The sequence below is a fragment of the Sorex fumeus genome, unplaced genomic scaffold (genome assembly GCF_029834395.1).
Source record: "Sorex fumeus unplaced genomic scaffold, SorFum_2.1 ptg000054l, whole genome shotgun sequence".
NCBI classification, from domain to species: domain Eukaryota; kingdom Metazoa; phylum Chordata; class Mammalia; order Eulipotyphla; family Soricidae; genus Sorex; species Sorex fumeus.
In genome coordinates, this window is record NW_026606111.1 from 6,422,683 (window position 1) to 6,441,053 (window position 18,371).

At 44.1% G+C, this 18,371-nt stretch overlaps 1 protein-coding gene across 2 annotated transcripts in view; it reads right to left on the reverse strand.

Moving 5' to 3' along the window:
• The window catches only part of RNGTT (RNA guanylyltransferase and 5'-phosphatase), a 245,197-nt gene extending 228,939 nt beyond the window's left edge, over positions 1 to 16,258 (reverse strand). For both annotated transcript variants that reach the window (XM_056125214.1, XM_056125213.1), the window contains exons 1-2: positions 15,975 to 16,258; positions 1,065 to 1,174 (exon numbers count right to left, since the gene is read on the reverse strand). In XM_056125214.1, the coding sequence (XP_055981189.1) occupies positions 1,065 to 1,174; positions 15,975 to 16,038 (174 nt within the window). In that variant the 5' untranslated portion in view covers positions 16,039 to 16,258. The remainder of the gene's footprint in view (positions 1 to 1,064; positions 1,175 to 15,974) is intronic.
• Between the last annotated feature and the right edge of the window lie 2,113 nt (positions 16,259 to 18,371).

Genomic DNA, 18,371 nt, shown 5'->3' on the forward strand with positions numbered 1-18,371 from the left:
GCCCAAAACAAAAAATAAATAAACCACTGGAGTTGAGAAGATGGTTTAAAGGGCCAGAGTACACACTTTGCATGTAGGAGCCCCATATTTGATCCCCAGCATCAATGATCCCTAACGCGTAACCTGGAGTGTCCCGTCAAAAAAAAAAAAAAAATCAAGCCACCTGAAAAATATGAGAAAAAGCAACATACATATGTTCTAAAGAAGGCATGTTTCTTAAGAGGAGAACCAGGAGAGTGGAGCAAGAGGGATCATTCCTGACAGTGTTTAAAACACCATATGCAGTGCTGGGGATTGGGGAGGCAGTGATGGGGCATGGGGGGGAGGTGTTGGGGGGAAGTGTTGGGAGTGCTCAATCCATCAAAACAAGCAAAGCAACCATCTTAAATTAACTCTCCGGCCCTGAAACATAGATATTAGGTCTGTGTCAGCAGTAGAGCACTTACCTTTGAACCCTTGAACTGCCTCCAACAGCCAAGCACAAGTGCAACCCCAGTGTAGTATATTCAAGTGTGTGACCCCCACAGGGCACCACCACCATCACACCAACAACACAGTAATAATTTAAGTATAAGGCAAAATATAAAATTCAATTTTTTTGTTTTTGGGCCACATCTTGTGATGCTCGGGGGTTATCCCGGTGGTGCTCAGAGGACCATATGGGATGCCAGGAACCAAACCCAAGTTGGCCGCGTGCAAGGCAAGCGCCATACCTACTGTATTATATCTCCAGCCCCCTCCCCATTTTTTTAATGAGCAACAGGAAGTCATGGATATGGCTGAAAGTAGAGAACATGCCTCTCATGTGTAAGGCCCTGGGTTTGATCCCCCATACCACAGAGGCCCCCTGAACACTATCAGGAGTAGTTCTAAGGGCCCGTAAGCAATGCCTGCTGTGGCCCTGGCCCAGAGTCCCAAGCACTGCCAGGAACATCCTGGCCCTGAGTCCCAAGCAATGCCAGAAATATCCAGGCCCTGAGTACCAAGCAATGCCAGGAACATCCCCTGCAATAACTAATATTAATAATAATGATATCCATGTTCAAAATTGTTGCATCTCTTACCTTCAAACTCTTCAGATAATTTGAGAGCATACTGGGATGGAAGCGATTTTCTTCAGCAACTTGACTGTCATATCTTGGTCCTAACATTGTCTTCAGAGGTAAAAATCTTCCTAAACAACATCAAGATAGACAACAACGTTCATTAAAGAAAATGGTTCAGGTTAAAACTCTATGATTAACAATTCCCAAAATGACTTTCTTGAAGCATTTTAAATAGAACTGTGTATTAACACATTTTCAACCTACACTACTTTTTTGTTGCTTTTGTTTTGTTTTTTTGCTTTTTGGGTCAAATCCAGTGATGCTCAGGGGTTACTCCTGGTTCTGCACTCAGGAATTACTCTTAGTGGTGCTCAGGGCACCATATGGGATGCCAGAGATCGAACCGGACACCCTCCCTACTGCACTATTGCTCTGGTCCCTAAAGCTATATTTTTTTAAAGGTACAGCATAGGGCAACATATATTCTAGAAACTGGCCATCAAAAAACAAAGCAAAAGAAAAGTTACAAATAGATGAAACCTTCACAAAGACTTTTTAAAGTTTGGGGGTCATACCCAGTAGTGTTCAAGGACTGACTCCTGGCTGTGCTCAGGGGTCACTCCTGCCGAGCTCAGAGGGATCATACTGGATGCTAGAGACAAAACTCAATCAGCTGTATACAATGCCAGCACCTACCTACTCTACTACTGCTCCAGAACCACACAAAGATTATTTTAATATGAGATTGGAAATTTCTCCATCATAGAATCTTATAAGGTAAAGGTAAAGGCCCTCCCGTTGATCGTCGATTTGCTCCAGCGGGCCCAGTAACGTCTCCATTGGAGACTTTGTTGTTACTGTGTCTGGCATATCCAATACTCTCGGTAGCTTGCCGGGCTCTCCGAGAGGGGCGGAGGAATCGAACTCGGGTCGGCCATGTTGGCCGCTTGTAAGGCGAACGCCCTACCCGCTGTGCTATCGCTCCAGCCAAAGGTAAAGGCCCTCCCGTTGATCATCGATTTGCTCGAGCGGGCCCAGTAACGTCTCCATTGGAGACTTTGTTGTTACTGTGTTTGGCATATCGAATACTCTCGGTAGCTTGCCGGGCTCTCCGAGAGGGGTGGAGGAATCGAACTCGGGTCGGCCATGTTGGCCGCTTGTAAGGCGAACGCCCTACCCGCTGTGCTATCGCTCCAGACCTTATCTTAAAATGCAGGAGGAGGATCATCGTGAAAAGTATGCTAACCAAAATCCCCTAAAAACTGCCATTATTGACTAAAAGATGAATAAAAAAGAATCTTTTTGGTCTTTTCTTTATATCACCTAAATATAATCAATTCATAAATCACCTATTTTTATTGATATATAACTTAAGTCACAATATAATCATTAGCACTTATAATATGTGGAGTGAATTATTAACATCTGTCCAAGATTAACCTGTATTTCATAAAAAATCATTTTAAATTTTATTTTCTGTAAAGTTATTCAAGATGACCAATAAGATTATTCATCATCTTATTGCTATTCTGATGATCAATTCTCAGTTTTCTCAGTTCTCACTTAACTCAAGCTCTCAGCAATATAAGAAAACAACTGGGTAATCACTTCTTAAATCACAAGGGAGCACTTAGATCATTTACTTCCCACTGGTTTCCAGAATAAATAGGTTTTCCTTTTTCTCTCTCTCTTTCTCTCACTTTCACTCTCTCTTACCCCTCCTGGATTTTCAGTGGTGTTCCTGATCTTCCTGAGCCCTCTGCTTTGTCATAGGACTAAACTCCCTTGTTTTTATGAGGTCTCATTAAAGTCTCACAGCTGTAAAACCCATAGATGTGCAGATGAGTCATGAACGTGTCTGTCCGGTTCAAACCTCTCTCTGAATTCTCTCTCTCTCTCTCTCTCTCTCTCTCAACTATCAAACTGCCTAATTTGACTTGGGCTCTATTTGATGGATAGAAGATGTTTCAGACTTGATGAAGCCAATCAACCTCCAAAAACTGAATCAGGAGAAAATTAAAAACCCTAACAGACCATTCACTAATAAAGAATATATAACAGTGACCCAGAAACTCCCCAAAAATAAAATCCCAGGTCCAGATGAATCCAGAATTTATCAATTCTACTCAACTTTCAGAGAGATCATTTTTCCTTTTTCTTTTGAGTCACACCTGGCAGTGCTCTGGGATGACTCCTGGTGGGGCTAAGGGTACCATATGGGGTGCCAGGGCTCAAATCCCAGCTGGTCACATGAACGACAAGCACCTTACCCACAGTCTATTGCCCCAGCCCCAAAGAGATCTATTATCTATCCTCTCAAGCACAACTGGGAGCAACCTCCAAGCACAGAGTCAGAAGAAGCCCCTACGCATTGCTAAAGTTGGCAAAATCATCATCATCATCATCATCATCAAAAAGAAATAAAAGATGTTGAGGATCAGCATGATATTGCTTTATGCTGGTGATCCTTAAATATTTATCTTCAACACAAACATGTTTGAATTTCAAGTCATATATCCAACTGTATACTCATCTCTACTAGAGCAACCATGATCTTGAAACTACCTCTTCCAATCTGCTTCCTCTCCAAAAGCACTCATGAGGGAGCCAGAGAGAGTACAGCAGATGTTAGGCTTCCACGCACCAAAACCAAGTTTGATCCCCAGCATCCTACCACATCCTCCCAGCCCCACCAGGAATGAACCTTGAACACACTCGGATGTAATGGACAAACAAATTAAAAACCCAATGATACAATCATCCCACTACGTAAGTCAGATACTTAAGTCTCAACATTTACTCTTTTCGCTCATTCTAAATCCAACACCAAGTTCTGAACATTTTCGTCTTGAGATCTCTTAAATTTGTCTAATACTCTTCAACTCTTACTTCTAATCCATCACACTGACTTCCATCGAGACTATCACAGAAGTTCACCTGTAATTTCCCCACCACCATTCTGATCTTCTTCAATTCATTCAACACAAAACAATCAAACTGGTTGTCTTATTTACTTGTTTGGGGGCCATACCTGGTGTGCTCAGATTTATGACAGACAGACAGACACACACACACACACACACACACACACACACACAAAACCCCACAATGGTTTACCAGTGCACTTTATATGGATACAAATATTAAAATTCCTGGGGTCGAAGTGACAGCACAAGAGGGTAGGGCACCTGCCTTGCAGTCATTCAGGTTCAATCCTAGCACCCCATAAAGTCCCCCGAGCACTGCCAGGATTCCTGAGCAGAACCAGGAGTAACTTCTGGGCATCAGCCAGTATTACTCCCCCCCAAAAAAAAGTTAAAATAAATTTAAAAACAAATATTAAAATTTTTACCACTCTGTTCTATATGATCAGGCTCATCCTCCCTCATGTAGACTCCCCAGGACACTGAAAGCTTTTCTGTCCAGGATCTCTGCCTTATCTCTCCCTACCATCCTATCCTAACATACAGCCTTGATGAAAATATGTGTGTGTGGGGGGGGGGAAGTAAGGGAGGAGAGGGGAGTGTGTGAATAAGCTTCTTAAAGTTGGAGTATTTGGGGCTGGAGTGATAGTACAATGGGTAGGGCGTTTGCCTTGCACGCGGCTGACTTGGGTTTGATTCCCAGCATCCATATGATCAACCAAGCACCGCCAGGAGTAATTCCTGAGTGCATGAGCCAGGAGTAACCCCTGTGCAATGCCAGGTGTGACCCAAAAACTCTGAAAAAAAAAAAAGTTGGAGTATTTGTACAGATATAGTACTTACATGTATGTTTATCTACGAAATTTGTATTTATTCAAGACAATTCATGTATCACCTATACTGTGCAGTCTTCCCTGATCTCCTTCTTGCTATTCATCTTCTCTTCCACAGTCTCAAACAAAAATATTCTATATATACATGTGCATATTATCTTTGATATTCTATAATTGAGGCATTTTTGCATTTGTTACAACAAAATCTCATTTAAAAGTGAAGTTTTGCCTAAACCCAAATTTTCAATATGGGGCTGGAGCATAGCACAGGAGGTAGGGCGTTTGCCTTGTACACGGCCGACTCAGGTTCGATTCCCAGCATCCCATATGGTCCCCCGAGCACCACCCGGAGTAATTCCTGACTGCATAAGCCAGGAGTAACCTTATGCATCACCGGGTGTGATCCAAAAAGCAAAAATCAAAATTTCAATTCCCAAAACTGTGTGGGAGGAAAACTAAGGAAAAAACTAATGGTTTCCTATTCCCTTGGGACTATGTGCTCTTTAAGATAATGCACTATTTTTTAGTTATCTCTTTAGTGCCAGGAACAAAACAGACACCAAATACTTACTTCAAAAACTCTAAAATGTCAAATTCTTGGGGCCGGAGCGATAGCACAGCGGAGAGGGCGTTTGCCTTGCACACAGCCGACCCAGGTTCGATCCCCGGCATCCCATATAGTTCCCCAAGCACCGCCAGGAGTAATTCCTGAGTGCAAAGCCAGGAGTAACCTCTAAGCATTGCTGGGTGTGACCCAAAAAGCAAAAATAAATAAATAAATAAAATTTCAAATTCTTAATTCCATAACGACCATCACTATCACAAGACTGCCTTCACTTAGTAAGTTCTTTACACAAAATAGGCATAAATAAACTAATCTGAACATGAGCCTGTTAGAAAGGAGAAGTTGGAACTCTATAGGGAAATTGCTCGAGGGGCTGGAGTACAGGGTTTGCATGTGAAAAGCCTGGTTCAATCCCGGCACCTCCGGGAGCAACTTCCAAACACAGAGCCTGGAGTAGCCCCGAAGCACCCCTGGGGATGGCCCCAGAACCAAAAAGAAAGAAAGAAATGAGAAGTTGAACTGGGTTGAATCCTGGGAGACAGTTAGTGTTTTTCCCTCTATGTGTTCAGCTGGGTGGGGAGACAGTTTAGAAGCAGTGCTCCTGCCTTACATGTATGTGACTCCAGGTTCAAACCCAAGCACCACCCCAAAACACTAGAGTTTTGGCCTGTAATCCATTCTTCAGAAAGAGGAAAAAGAATTCTTCAGAAAAAGGCTTAGCTGGGAGCCCTTCTGCTTGCTCCCCTACCCTCCCAGGTGGGGCTTGCCTCCGGATGATACCACTGGGCCTATACCAAATGGAAGGCAGGGCTCAAACTGGCGACTTAAGCGACGCACTATAGATCTACTCAATAAATTTTCCAATCATTCTGTAAAGATGGACAGAGAAGACAGAGAGCAACCTCTAGCTTAATCCCTCAGCATCTTTTGGGGGGGTTAACTACTAAGACTCACCCCGAAGTACAGCAAGAACACTAGAAAACCAATGGCCAGAACACACAGAAACCCGTCAGGCCCACTGAGCAAAACCAGTACCACCAAAGACATAAACACAAGTTAAATCCTCAGACAGTGTCTTTTGTGACACTATGAGAAGGATGTTCGATGAGTTCAAAGAAATAATAGCATGGGTAGTCAGCAGTGCACAAGTAAATATGAGAGCAGAAGTGAAAAATACCACTACAGGTGCTGAGAAAACTACACGCAAGAAAAAAAAAATTTTTAACTCGGACCTTTTTCTAACACCATGCACACAAGTCAAATCAAAATGAATTAAAGACCTCAATAGCACACCTGAATCCATAAGGTGCATACACGAAAACACAACACTGAAGCTAAAAGTGTCTTTAAGGATGAAATACCACTGACCAAGCAACTAACATCCAACACCATCAAAAAATGGAGAGAACAGAAGAACAGAAACTTCCTCAAAGAAGACATACAGTGAAAGGGCACATGAAAAAATGCTCTACTCTGCTAATCATCAGGAAGATGCAAATCAAAACAGTCTCCCACCACAGAGATTGGCACACATTAAAAATTAAATAAAATTATGGAGTGATAGCACAGCGGTAGGGCGTTCGCCTTACAAACGGCCAACATGGCCGACCCGAGTTCGATTCCTCCGCCCCTCTCGGAGAGCCCGGCAAGCTACCGAGAGTATTCGATATGCCAAACACAGTAACAACAAAGTCTCCAATGGAGACGTTACTGGGCCCACTCGAGCAAATCGACAATCAACGGGAGGGCCTTTACCTTTACCTTTTTTTATAAAAAAAAAAAAAAACAGTGCTGGCACAGTTGTGGAGAGAAAGGGGCTGTCATTCATTGTTGGTGGGAATGCTGACTGGTTCAGTCTGTTTTAGAAAACAATAAGAACATTCCTCAAAAAACTAGAAACTAAGCCTCCATACAACCCAGCAATGCTGCTCCTAGAAATATACCCTAGTAGCCTAAAGAAAATGATTTAGAAAAGACATCTGTACTGTTACGCTTACTGCAGCACTACTCACAATAGCCAAAATCTGGAAACAATCAAATACCCGAAAACAGATATATATAGATAAAGACACTATGGTGCATCTACACAAGATCTACCATACAGTGTGGAATATCACACAGGTGTTAGGAAAAACAAAGCCATGAAATTTGCTTATTCATGGATGGACAAAGAGTGTCTTATGCAGAGTGAAATGAGTCAGAAAAAGAGGAACAGATATAAATTGATCACACTCATTTGTGAGATTAAAAAAGAACAACATAGTATAAGACTAATCCTCATAGACAGTAGAAATGAAGGCTAGGAAGACAGTCCATGGTAGGAAGCTTGCCATAGGTTATGGGAGAGTGCAATTAGAATAGTGAAGAAACCACTATGACAATGATATCTGAAAATGATCACTCTGAACAAGAACTGAGTGCTGAAAGGAAGTAAAGTGAAATACATGATAACTTTTTCAGTAACAGTATTGCAAACCAAGGTGCCTAAGGGAAGATAAAGTGAGAGAGAGAGAGAGAGAGAGAACAAAGAGGATGAGGAGGAGGAGGAGGAGGAGGAGGAGGAGGAGGAGGAGGAGGAGGAGGAGGAGGAGAAGGAGGAGAAGGAGGAGAAGGAGGAGAAGGAAGAGGCAGGCTCAGAAGGGACAGGGCATGAAAACTGGGTATATTGGTAGTAGGAGGAAAAGGAAGGGGGGGAGGAAGAGGAGGAGGAGGAGGAGGAGGAGGAGGAGGAGGAGGCAGGTTAAGAGGGGACAGGGCAGGAAAATTGGACATACTGGTAGTGGGAAATGTACACTGGTGAAGGGGTGGGTGTTGGAACACTGTATGACTGAAATCCAATCATGAACAACTTTGTAACTGTGTCTCTCACAGTGATTCAATTAAAAAATAAAAATTTTAAAAAACTGCTATAGATTTGTGTCATTCAGAAATGACAGAAACAAAGATCATGATAGGTGATATTTAAAAAGTCAATAGAGGGGCTGAAGAGATAGTACAGCGGTTAGGACGTTTGCCTTGCACGCTGCCGACCATGGTTCAATTCCCAGCATCCCATATAGTGCAGAACCAGGAGTAATCCCTGTGCATTGCCTGGTGTGACCCAAAAAGAAGGAAAAAAAAAAAAAGAGTCAATAGAAGTTCTGAACAGCAGAACAACAGAAGCTCGGGGCTGGAGCAATAGCACATAGCACAGCAGGTAGGGCATTTGCCTTGCACAACCCAGGTTCAATTCCAGCAGCCCATAGGGTTCCCAAGCAAGCATCGCCAGGAGTAATTCCTGAGTGCAGAGCCAGGAGTAACCCCTAGCATCGCCGGGTGTGACCCAAAAAGCAAAAAAAAAAAAAAAAAAAAAAAAAAATTACTGATAAGAACTTTCCAGAGTTGAGGATTACAGGCACTAAAATCAAAGAGGCCCAAAGGGCCCCAATGAAAACAACCAAATTAGGAAAACTGCAAGACACATTATACTCAAAATCTAAAGACAGAGGCACAATATTGAAGGCAGAAGAATCGAAAAAGGAATATATATAGAAAGGAAAGCCCATAAGATAGACAGCAGATCTAGCCGATGAGACCCTACAAGTCAGAAGAATATAGCACAAAAACTCAACAAAATGGACAAGTCACCTAGAATACTCTATCCAGCTAGATTATCGTTCAGATTTGAAGGAACTATACAGAGCATCATGGACAGGCAGCAGTTGGGAAATTCATAGTCTTGAAACCAGTTTCACTAGAAGCATTAAAAGAGCTCCGTTAAGGTTTACTCCATGGCTTGGAAGCTAGCCACACATGCTAGGGGAAAAGGGAGCTCAGATAGAGAAGGGAGCACCAAATAAAGGGTATTGGGAGGATCCTCCTAGGATGGGAGATGCATACTGAAAGTAGACTATAGATCGAACATAATTGCCACTCAATGCCTCTTTTGCAAACCACAGCACCCAAAAGGAGAGACAGAACAAAAGGGAATGCTCTGCCACAGAGGCGGGTTGGGATGGGGGGGTGGGGGGTGGGAGTGATACTGGGATCACTGGTGGTGCAGAATGGGCACTGATGGAGGGATGGGTACTCGATCATTGTGTAACTGAAACACAAGCACAAAAATTTGATCTACTACTGTACCTCATGGTGTTTTACTAATAAAAATTTTTTTAAAAATTAAAAATAAATAAAAGAGCTCCTTTAAAGGACAGGAGAAATTTTCTTTCATGTGGCCTTGAGTATGGCACTCACTAATGGTACATACAGTTGTCCTCTAGTAGATTAAGAAAGATTAAAAACGTATAGCAGTTATCACAAATTGACTTCTATTGATTTTCTGAAAATTCTATTTAAGGGTTTTTTTTTTTTGGACCAAGTAATATGAAATAAATTCGATATATGGCTACTGCCAAGGGGAGAAAAAACTTCTTTGATGGCAGGGAAGACATGACGGCAGTAAGATCCAAGTACAAAATAAAATGTAATACAATATATTTTAGATGGCAGAGTTGAAAACTTTGTTATGTAAATGAGAATAGGCACTATACTATATTGTAGTAAATGACTTTAATTTCTTTATTTACATAGGTTAAAATCAAATAACAATCAATCACTACAAACTGACTTTCATTTATGTTCTCATAATTCCATTTGCCATTCTTTTAAAGTTTTGTTGGAGCAATTAATATAAAATAAATTTGTTAAATGCCTGCCTAGAGGGCGGGCTGTGGAATGTCAGGGAACATGGGGACATTGGTGGAGGGAAGGGGACATTGGTGGTGGGATTGGTAAACATTGTATACCTGAAACAACTCTGTTACGAACAACTTTGTAAATCAAGGTGTCTTTTTTTTTTTTTTAAAGAGAAAGAGGGTTGGAGCGATAGCACAGTGGGTAAGGTGTTTGCCTTATACATAGCTAACCCAGGTTTGATCCAAAGCATCCCATATGGTCTCCAGATCTAGCCCAGGAGTGAACCCTGAGCTCAGAGACAAGAGTAAGCCCTGAGCACAGTCCCATATGGCTCTTAAAAAAAAAAAAAGTGACTTCATAGAGAAATATTATATATAATTCGTAACAACTTTTTTCTTTTAATTGAATCAACAGGAATTACAAAGTAACAAAGTTATTAATGATTTTCAGGCTACAATGTACCAACACCAAGGCCATCACCTAGTGTCTACTTCCCTCATCAACGCACCCAGTTTTCCTCTTGCTCCCCAACCTGCCTCTGTGTTATCTGGGGAGAGGGAAAGGTATGCTTTTTGGGTCACACCTGGCGATGCTCTGGGGTTACTCCTGTCTCTACACTCAGAATTACTCTTGGCAGTGCTCCAGGAACCATATGGGATGCCAGGGACCAAACTCAGGTCAGCCATCTGCAAGGCAAATGCTCTACCCCCTGTACTCCCTCCAGTCCCCCAACCTGCCTCCATGGCAGACATTTTTTTCTTTTTCTTTTTCCTTTTAGGCACTATGGTTTACAATATTGATCCTGGCGGGATATCATGCTCGTACTTTATCTTTTCAGCACCCAGTTCAGAGTGACCACTTCCCTTCAACAATGTCATAGTGGTCCCTTTCCTGGCCTATCACCCACCTCAGGGGTGAGCTTTCTACTGAGGACCAGTTCTGTTCTTCAATTAACGTCTTTTTGATTCAGAGAAATTATAAACTCCGAGTAGGAATAAGACATATCCTAATGTTAATTGTGGGGAAATTTAAGCAGCTATACACACATTCCTAAATATGCAAAAGTATGCCAAAGATTTATGTAATATGGGGGCCAGAATACAGAAGGGAAAGCATTTGTTTTGCACATGGCCAACTCCAGTGAGATTCCCAGCACTGATATGGTTCCCTGAGCAACACAAGGAGTGACTACTGAGCACAGAGCAGGAGTAAACCCTAAGCACAGTAAACCCTAAGCACAAACCCCCTGCCCCCTAAAAAAAAAAAAAGTAAGATGCAAAGAATTGTTTTAATTTTTTTAAGTCAGAAAATGGTAGTCATTTCTTATTTCCACTAAAGCTTATAAGAGTATGAGAGCACTCTACTTTGTACTACACACTTACAACTCTGCACTTCCAGAGTGCATATGATAGCATCAACACACCTAGCACACAGTGAGAGAGACAGAACTTTTCGGAAATTTGGAGAAATCCCATGAATTCTATGTTGTCATCACTTTATAATAAGCATCACAAGTCAAAAAGGTGTTGATTATCAGTAAAGATCCTATTTGGATGTTAGGAGGCCTGGGGTTCTCTCCCGGGATCACAACTAAGCTGACAGGTGAGATCAGTCATTCACTTAAAATACAATCGAATGATGGCGGCTGGAGAGATGGTGTAGCAGGTAGGGCACATAGCCTTGCAGGAGGCCAGCCCAGCACCACAAATGGTTCCCAGAGCTTCCCAGGAGTGATCCTTAGTGCAGACCCAGGTGTAAGCCCTGAGTGCTGCCAGGTGTGGTCCAAAAACAATAAATCTGTTTTATGGGAAGGTACACAAAGTATCTCAATACAGTCAAAAGGAAGAACTTTTTCTTTCTGATTCTTCACTCAGAAGAAGGAAGGGAAAAGATATCAATCCCATTTTTCACGGGGCCAGAGCGATAGCATAGCGGGCAAGGTGTTTGCCTTGCACGCGGCCGACCCAGGTTCAATCCCCAGCATCCCATATGGTCCCCCGAGCACCGCCAGGAGTAATTAATTCCTGAGTGCAGAGCCAGGAGTGACCCCTGAGCATCACTGGGTGTGACCCAAAAGGCAAAAAAAAAAAAAAGATATCAATCCCATTTTTCAGGAAGTACTCTTGATATACGGGCTGGAGCGACAGCACAGTGGGTAGGGCATATGCCCTGCACGCAGCCAACCCAGGTTCGATTCCCAGCATCTCATATGGTCCCCTGAGCACCGCCAGGAGCAATTCCTGAGTGCATGAGCTAGGAGTAGCCTCTGTGCATTGCTGGGTGTAACCCAAAAAGAAAAAAAAAAGGAAAATGGCCGAAGAGTCAGATATAAAAACAAAGAATTGTGATCAACTCATTGGGGAAAAAAAAAGTATTCTAAGTTATGGAATCAAAGAGTACAATGGGTAGGGCTCTTGCCTTGCGCGGCCAACCCAGGTTTAATACCCATCATTCTATGTGGTATCCCAAGCCCCCCAGGAATAAGACCTTGAGCACCACCAGGTGTGTGTGGAAGGAAGAGGATGAGGATAAGGAGGAGGAGGAGGAGGAGAAGGTAGGGGAAGAGAAGGAGGAGGAGACTTGGCAAAACTAAGCCCATCAAATAATGCCTTTTGTATTCGACATAGGCCAGAATTGCTTCTCATCAACAGTGTCCTGAAATGTTACTGGAGAACCTGCTGTAGAATCAGTATCAAATATAACTGTTTCGCTATAAGTGAAAAATATATGTAAATACTAGTATTCAGAGTATTATTTCATTTCTCATTTAAAAAACGTTCTCACACCAAGACCCACTTATGTCCTTCACTATCACTTTGATTTATCACTTCTATGAGAATTGTGTATGAGATGTGAAAGGCAACAAACAAGATCTTAAATCTGAATGCAAAGTAACTAGATTCAGAGATGACTCAATGTGCTAAGCAAATACTCTGCATGTGGGAGGTCCAGGTTCAATCCCCAGCACCGCAGGTTCCCTGAGCACAATAAGGAGCAACCCCAGTACCGACAGAAGTGGTCAAAAACAAGATTTCCTCTTCCTACAGATTTAAATCATAACATAATTAGAAAGTACTTTTTGCTCACTTCAAAAACCTTTCATTTTGTCCAAAGTACCTTAAAGAAAAAGCAATTAAGTTGGAGTTAGTAAAAAACTAGAATCTTCACTCTTCAAAAGAAACTGTTAGGAATGAAAAGACAAATCACAAAGGAGATTCTTAGGGTTGGAGCAACAGTAAAGTGGGTCGGGCGCCTGCCTTGCATACGGCTGACCACATTCAATCCCCAGCATCCCATATGGCCTCATGAGCACCACCAAAATGATTTCTGTGTGCAGAGCCAGGATTAACCTCTGAGCATCATCAGATGTGGCCCAAAAACAAAAAAAAAACAGAACAAAAAAAGAAATAAAGAAAACAAAGGAGATTTTATAGGACACATATTCAACAAAGGATTTGCATTACATATATAAAGAAATCTAACAATTCAATAACACAACAATCCAGAAGCCAGGGAAATAGTTCAAAGGGCTGTAGCACACATCTGTTGGTCCTTAGGTGAGTGGTGTCCACAATGCCTGTTTCCCCACTCCAGGGGCAGCCCTAGTGGCCCCCAGCACCACATTACTGTAACGAATGAGCTACATATCACCAGAAATGGTCCTCTTTGAGCCCTCTGAGCACTGCTAGGGATGCCCAGCAATCTTCTTTAATTTAAATCCTTTTAAATAAATAAACCACCCAGTTGTAAGTAAAGGTTATGAACTGCAGTATAAAAGCAGTATACTACATGAATTGTAAAGAAGCACTGGAAAGTACTACAGTGCTTCTTTACAACATCAAATCACCCGAAGATAATACAGATGGCAACTGAACATGGGTTTGCACACCGTTCATGCAAACAAGAACATAATCACAGGGGTTCATTGATACACTATCTTGTAAACAGGTAATATAAACTTGCAACATTAATAAATATGAAACAGTACTTTCAGTACATTTTCTCTTCCTTATGTCTTTCTTAATACCTTTTCCTTTTTTCTAGTTTCCTTTATGGTAAGGATATAGAATATAGGTCAGAGAGATGGCTCAATGGGCTGAGGGCATGCTGGTTCAATCCCCAGCACTGCACGATGCCCTGGCACTGCATGGAGTAGCCCCCAGAGCAAAGGCTATAAATACATAACACATCTAACCTACAATATGTTTAACGAACTGCTTATTTTAAAACTCAACAACAAACTATTAACAGTTAAGTGTTGGGTAAGTCCAAGTCATACTATTTTGGACAAGGGATCAGAGCTTCTAATTGTACTTAGACTGTCATACATTAGAGTGACCAGTGCTCACTATTACAGTGGCTAAAATCCTAAAACCTGATTATCTTAGGTGTTAGGATGTGGAGCAAATATAACTCTTTACACACTGATGACGGGGATGTAAAATGTCACCATTTTGCTAGAAATCTTTAGATTCTTAAAAGGTCAAATATATACCCACTGTATTACCTAGTCCTCTCCTAGACACCTACACAAAAGGGGCTGGAGTGATTGTACAGGAGGTAGGCGACTCGCCTCGCACACCATCGGCCCTTTAATCTCCTCAGAACCCCTGTAGTACACTTGGTCCCCCAGATACTGCCAGGGGTCACTGATAAGCACTCAGCCAGTCAAGTCGCCAAGCAACACCAGGTGTGGCCCAAACTCTGCCCACAAAAGAATGAAATTTCCACATGTGGAAGCATAAGTGTATACAAACATCTTTTTTGTTCTGTTTTTGGGGGGTCACACCCAACGAGGCTCAGGAATCACTCCAGGAGGTGCTCCGAGATTGAACCCTAGTCAGCAGAATGCAAGGCAAGAGCCCTACCCACTGTGTATCCCTCCAGCCCCGAGTGTATATAAATAGTTTGCAACCAATTCATATACATAGACTAAAGATTCCAAACAACACAAATGACCCTGGTCATGTGAATAAAACTAGTCCCGGCACAATGGAATACTACTTAGCAATAAAAAGGCATGAACTACTTCCAAGCACCCAAACATGATCTCAACAATGCCATTCTGCGTGGAGAAAAAAAGAAGAAAAAAAGCTAGATACCCCACAGGGGGGAAAAAATGCAAACTAGTCTCGAAGGCGGAGTCTGCCCACAGAGAATGGGACTGCAAAGGTGCGGGAGAGAATGCACACACTAAGGGAACAGCTGCGTTCACTGTCTTGACCGTGGCGATAGTTCTGGGGGTGTTTTCGGGTCTTTCCATGTGCCTCTATTTCTATCAAAGTGTAGACTTCAAAGTTTACTGCATGTCAAACTCCAGATGACAAAAAAAAAAAAAGCTATGCTAAGTCATTAGGGTGTACTGAGGCCACTGCGCCACAGCACGCCGGCAATGCTCAGGGTGCTCCTGACTGTGCTCAAGAATCACTCCTGGGGGGGGGGGGGGGCTCGAGGGGCGGTAGGGGGTGCGGGGATCGAACCCGCGTCCGCCGCGTGCAAGGCGAACGCTATAACGCAGAGAACCCTTTTCCCCAAAGGCAGCTTCCCCGCTGTTACCCGCATTTCACACTGACCGGGCCCTTCTCGGAGCCCCGGAAGGTCCCCGGACTTCTCACGGGGGTTCCGAGCACCCTCCTCCGCGGAATTACGGGTGCTCGGGGCTCTCGGCACAGGCGTCGGGGTCCACCTTCCCCTCGGCCTCGTGGGCACCGATGACGTGTCCCGCCGCCCACCGCGCTGGTCCCGGATCCCACGTTGTCGCCCACCCCTGCTGCACTGGACCGGGTACGTCTCGGTCCTAAACACACCAAAGGGACCGGAACCGCCGGAGCTGAGCCCCCACGCTCATGCCCACCCCGGGGTCCTTACTGGGGAGGGGGGGAGGCTCGCACAAAGCCACTGCCCCGCGACCCCGACACTGCTCTCGGCTCACCTGCCACCGGCTGCCCGCGGCGCGGACAGTTTAGCCACCGAGGCGGGATCTTGTTGTGGGCCATGTCCTGGGGCCACGCAGAGCCGCTCCTCTCTCTCTCCCTCTCTCTCTCTCTCTCCACCAACACCCGCCGCGCGGCCGCCGCCGCCCCGAGGCCGGCTGGGCACTGAAGGCCCCAAACACCCAGAGACCAGCCCGGGTCTCGGTCCCCGCCGCTCCGGATCAAGTAACGTCAGAGAAGGCGCGCCACTTTCATTCAGGCTCAACTCCGCCGCTCCAGGCGAGCCCACAATGCACAGCTACTTCCGCCCCGAGGTCAGAGGGGAAGGGAAGCTCCGTGGAGGAGGTGGGGAAAAGCTAAGGCCCTGGCGAATGAGAAGAGCGAATTTTCTCGGGCCCCGCCCCGTGAGAGAGAGCCCCGCCCCGGGAAAGCCCCGCCCCGTGAGAGAGCCCCGCCCCAGGAAAGCCCCGCCCCGCCCCGTGAAAAGTCGGGGGGCGAGGCTAAAATCAGCTCTGCGCAAGCGCAGTAGCCCTCCAAACTGGCCCGCCGGGCTACGTCTGTTTTTTCTACTTTTTTCTGTCTGTTAATTTCGAAAGCGCAGAGATGAAACCGAGCCTAGCTTCTTTCTGCGCGTAGACTGGTTCGTAGCTATCATGAAAGGAGGCTGTTTTAATGATAAAAAGGAGCCTTCTTCACCTTTCACAATTTAAGAGTCTGGTCACCCCTTCTTCAGCCAAGTTTGGCCTCCTGGCCAGGTCTGGGTTTGATTTGGAATTTAGGAGGTTCTTTCTGACTTGTATCAGGGAACAATTTTTAAAGAAATCATAAGGGCAAAAGATTGATGTGCCAGAAATGTGCAAATTTTTTTTTCGGCATATGCTTCTAAGGATCCTAAAATTAATCCCAAAGGGTTTTTTTTTAAGAGTTTGTGTATTTCTGTAGCCAAGCTGTATTTCTGTAGCCTAGTAAGTATATAGGGCCAGAGGGATAGTACAGGGCGTTTGGCGTTTGCCTTGCAATCAGCTGACCTAGGTTTAATCCCCAGGACTCCATATGGTCTCCCAAACCCCACCAGGAGTGATCTCTTCATGCAAGTCCAGGAGTAAGCCATAAACACCCAGGTAGTACCCCCTCAAAAAAAAAAAAACTACATATATCTGGTGTGTCTTATGAGACACCCATGTCTCAAAATTGCTTATTAACATGTCATTGACAAAGGCGAGAACTGTCTGTCCCCTGCAGTACTTCTAAGTGGAGATGTTTTTTGCTTTCCCAAGCTAGGTATCTTTTCCTACCAGTTAAATAGAGATGATTGGAAGCAATTTATAAACACTATCCTCTAATATTTCTTAGTTCCCAGTCCAAGTTAGCAAATTAGCATATTCAATAGAAAGCTGGTTATCTGCCTTGCAAGTGAAAGGCCTTGATTTCATGGGCTAAGTGCTGTCTCAAGCAATTTCCATTCGCATTGCAAGGTGTGTGTGAGCTCCTCAACAAAACAATGACACACACCCCTCCGCCATCGTCCCCCCCCGAAAGCCCCTTAGCACCAAAACTGAAAAAGATGTGCAAGAACCACAAACAGAAGTGTGACCCCCCTCATCAGTTCACGTGCTAGCTCTACAAATACCCTCCCCGCCTCCATAAGCACTACCAGTGTGTACAGACACCACACAGAAGAAAGGTATGCAAGGATTTTCTGAATTGACAGAAATTTTTATTCCTGTCTGTGTGTGTGTGTGTGTGTGTGTGTGTGTGTGTACGTGCACGCGCGCGCATCAGGCAAATGCGCAAGCCTCCCCCAACATGTATTTATGCCTCACTGAACTATTAGTTCATCTCGAACCTTGCTGTGGAGTTCAGTCTCCTGCCACTTGTGACTCCATCAATGGCCGAGAAAGAATCAAATCTTTCTGTTCTGATGAGTCAGGGATAGGTGGAAGGATCATCCTGTCTAACTTCCCCTACGCTGGTAAAATGCCATTAGCTTTGATGATCAGTTCCCATCTTTCCAGGATGGCAGAGACCAAGCTAGAGCTGTGATGCCAAGCTCCCTGTCGCATTCTGGTGACCCACACCCCCCCTGCCGGTGCTTTCTCAGCTTCACTAGGTGAGAGAAATTCAGGTCATTTTGCCTACATTTAGAGAAGGGAAGAGCTCCTGGAGCTGGTTCTCACATTCAGGTTCTGGATTTGTTTTGTTTTTGTGGCGCAATCCTAAAGAAGTTCTAATTTGCTCCTAGGCCACTTGTCCATCCGTTAATCTGTGTAGGATAGCAGTGAGCACAGTAGGACTGGGGACGGGGGGGGGGGGGGAGGGAGGGTGCTCTAAAGATGAATAAACACATGGTTTCCGCATCTTAGGGATTTAGTTCAAGTGTGGGGTTCAACAAGCAA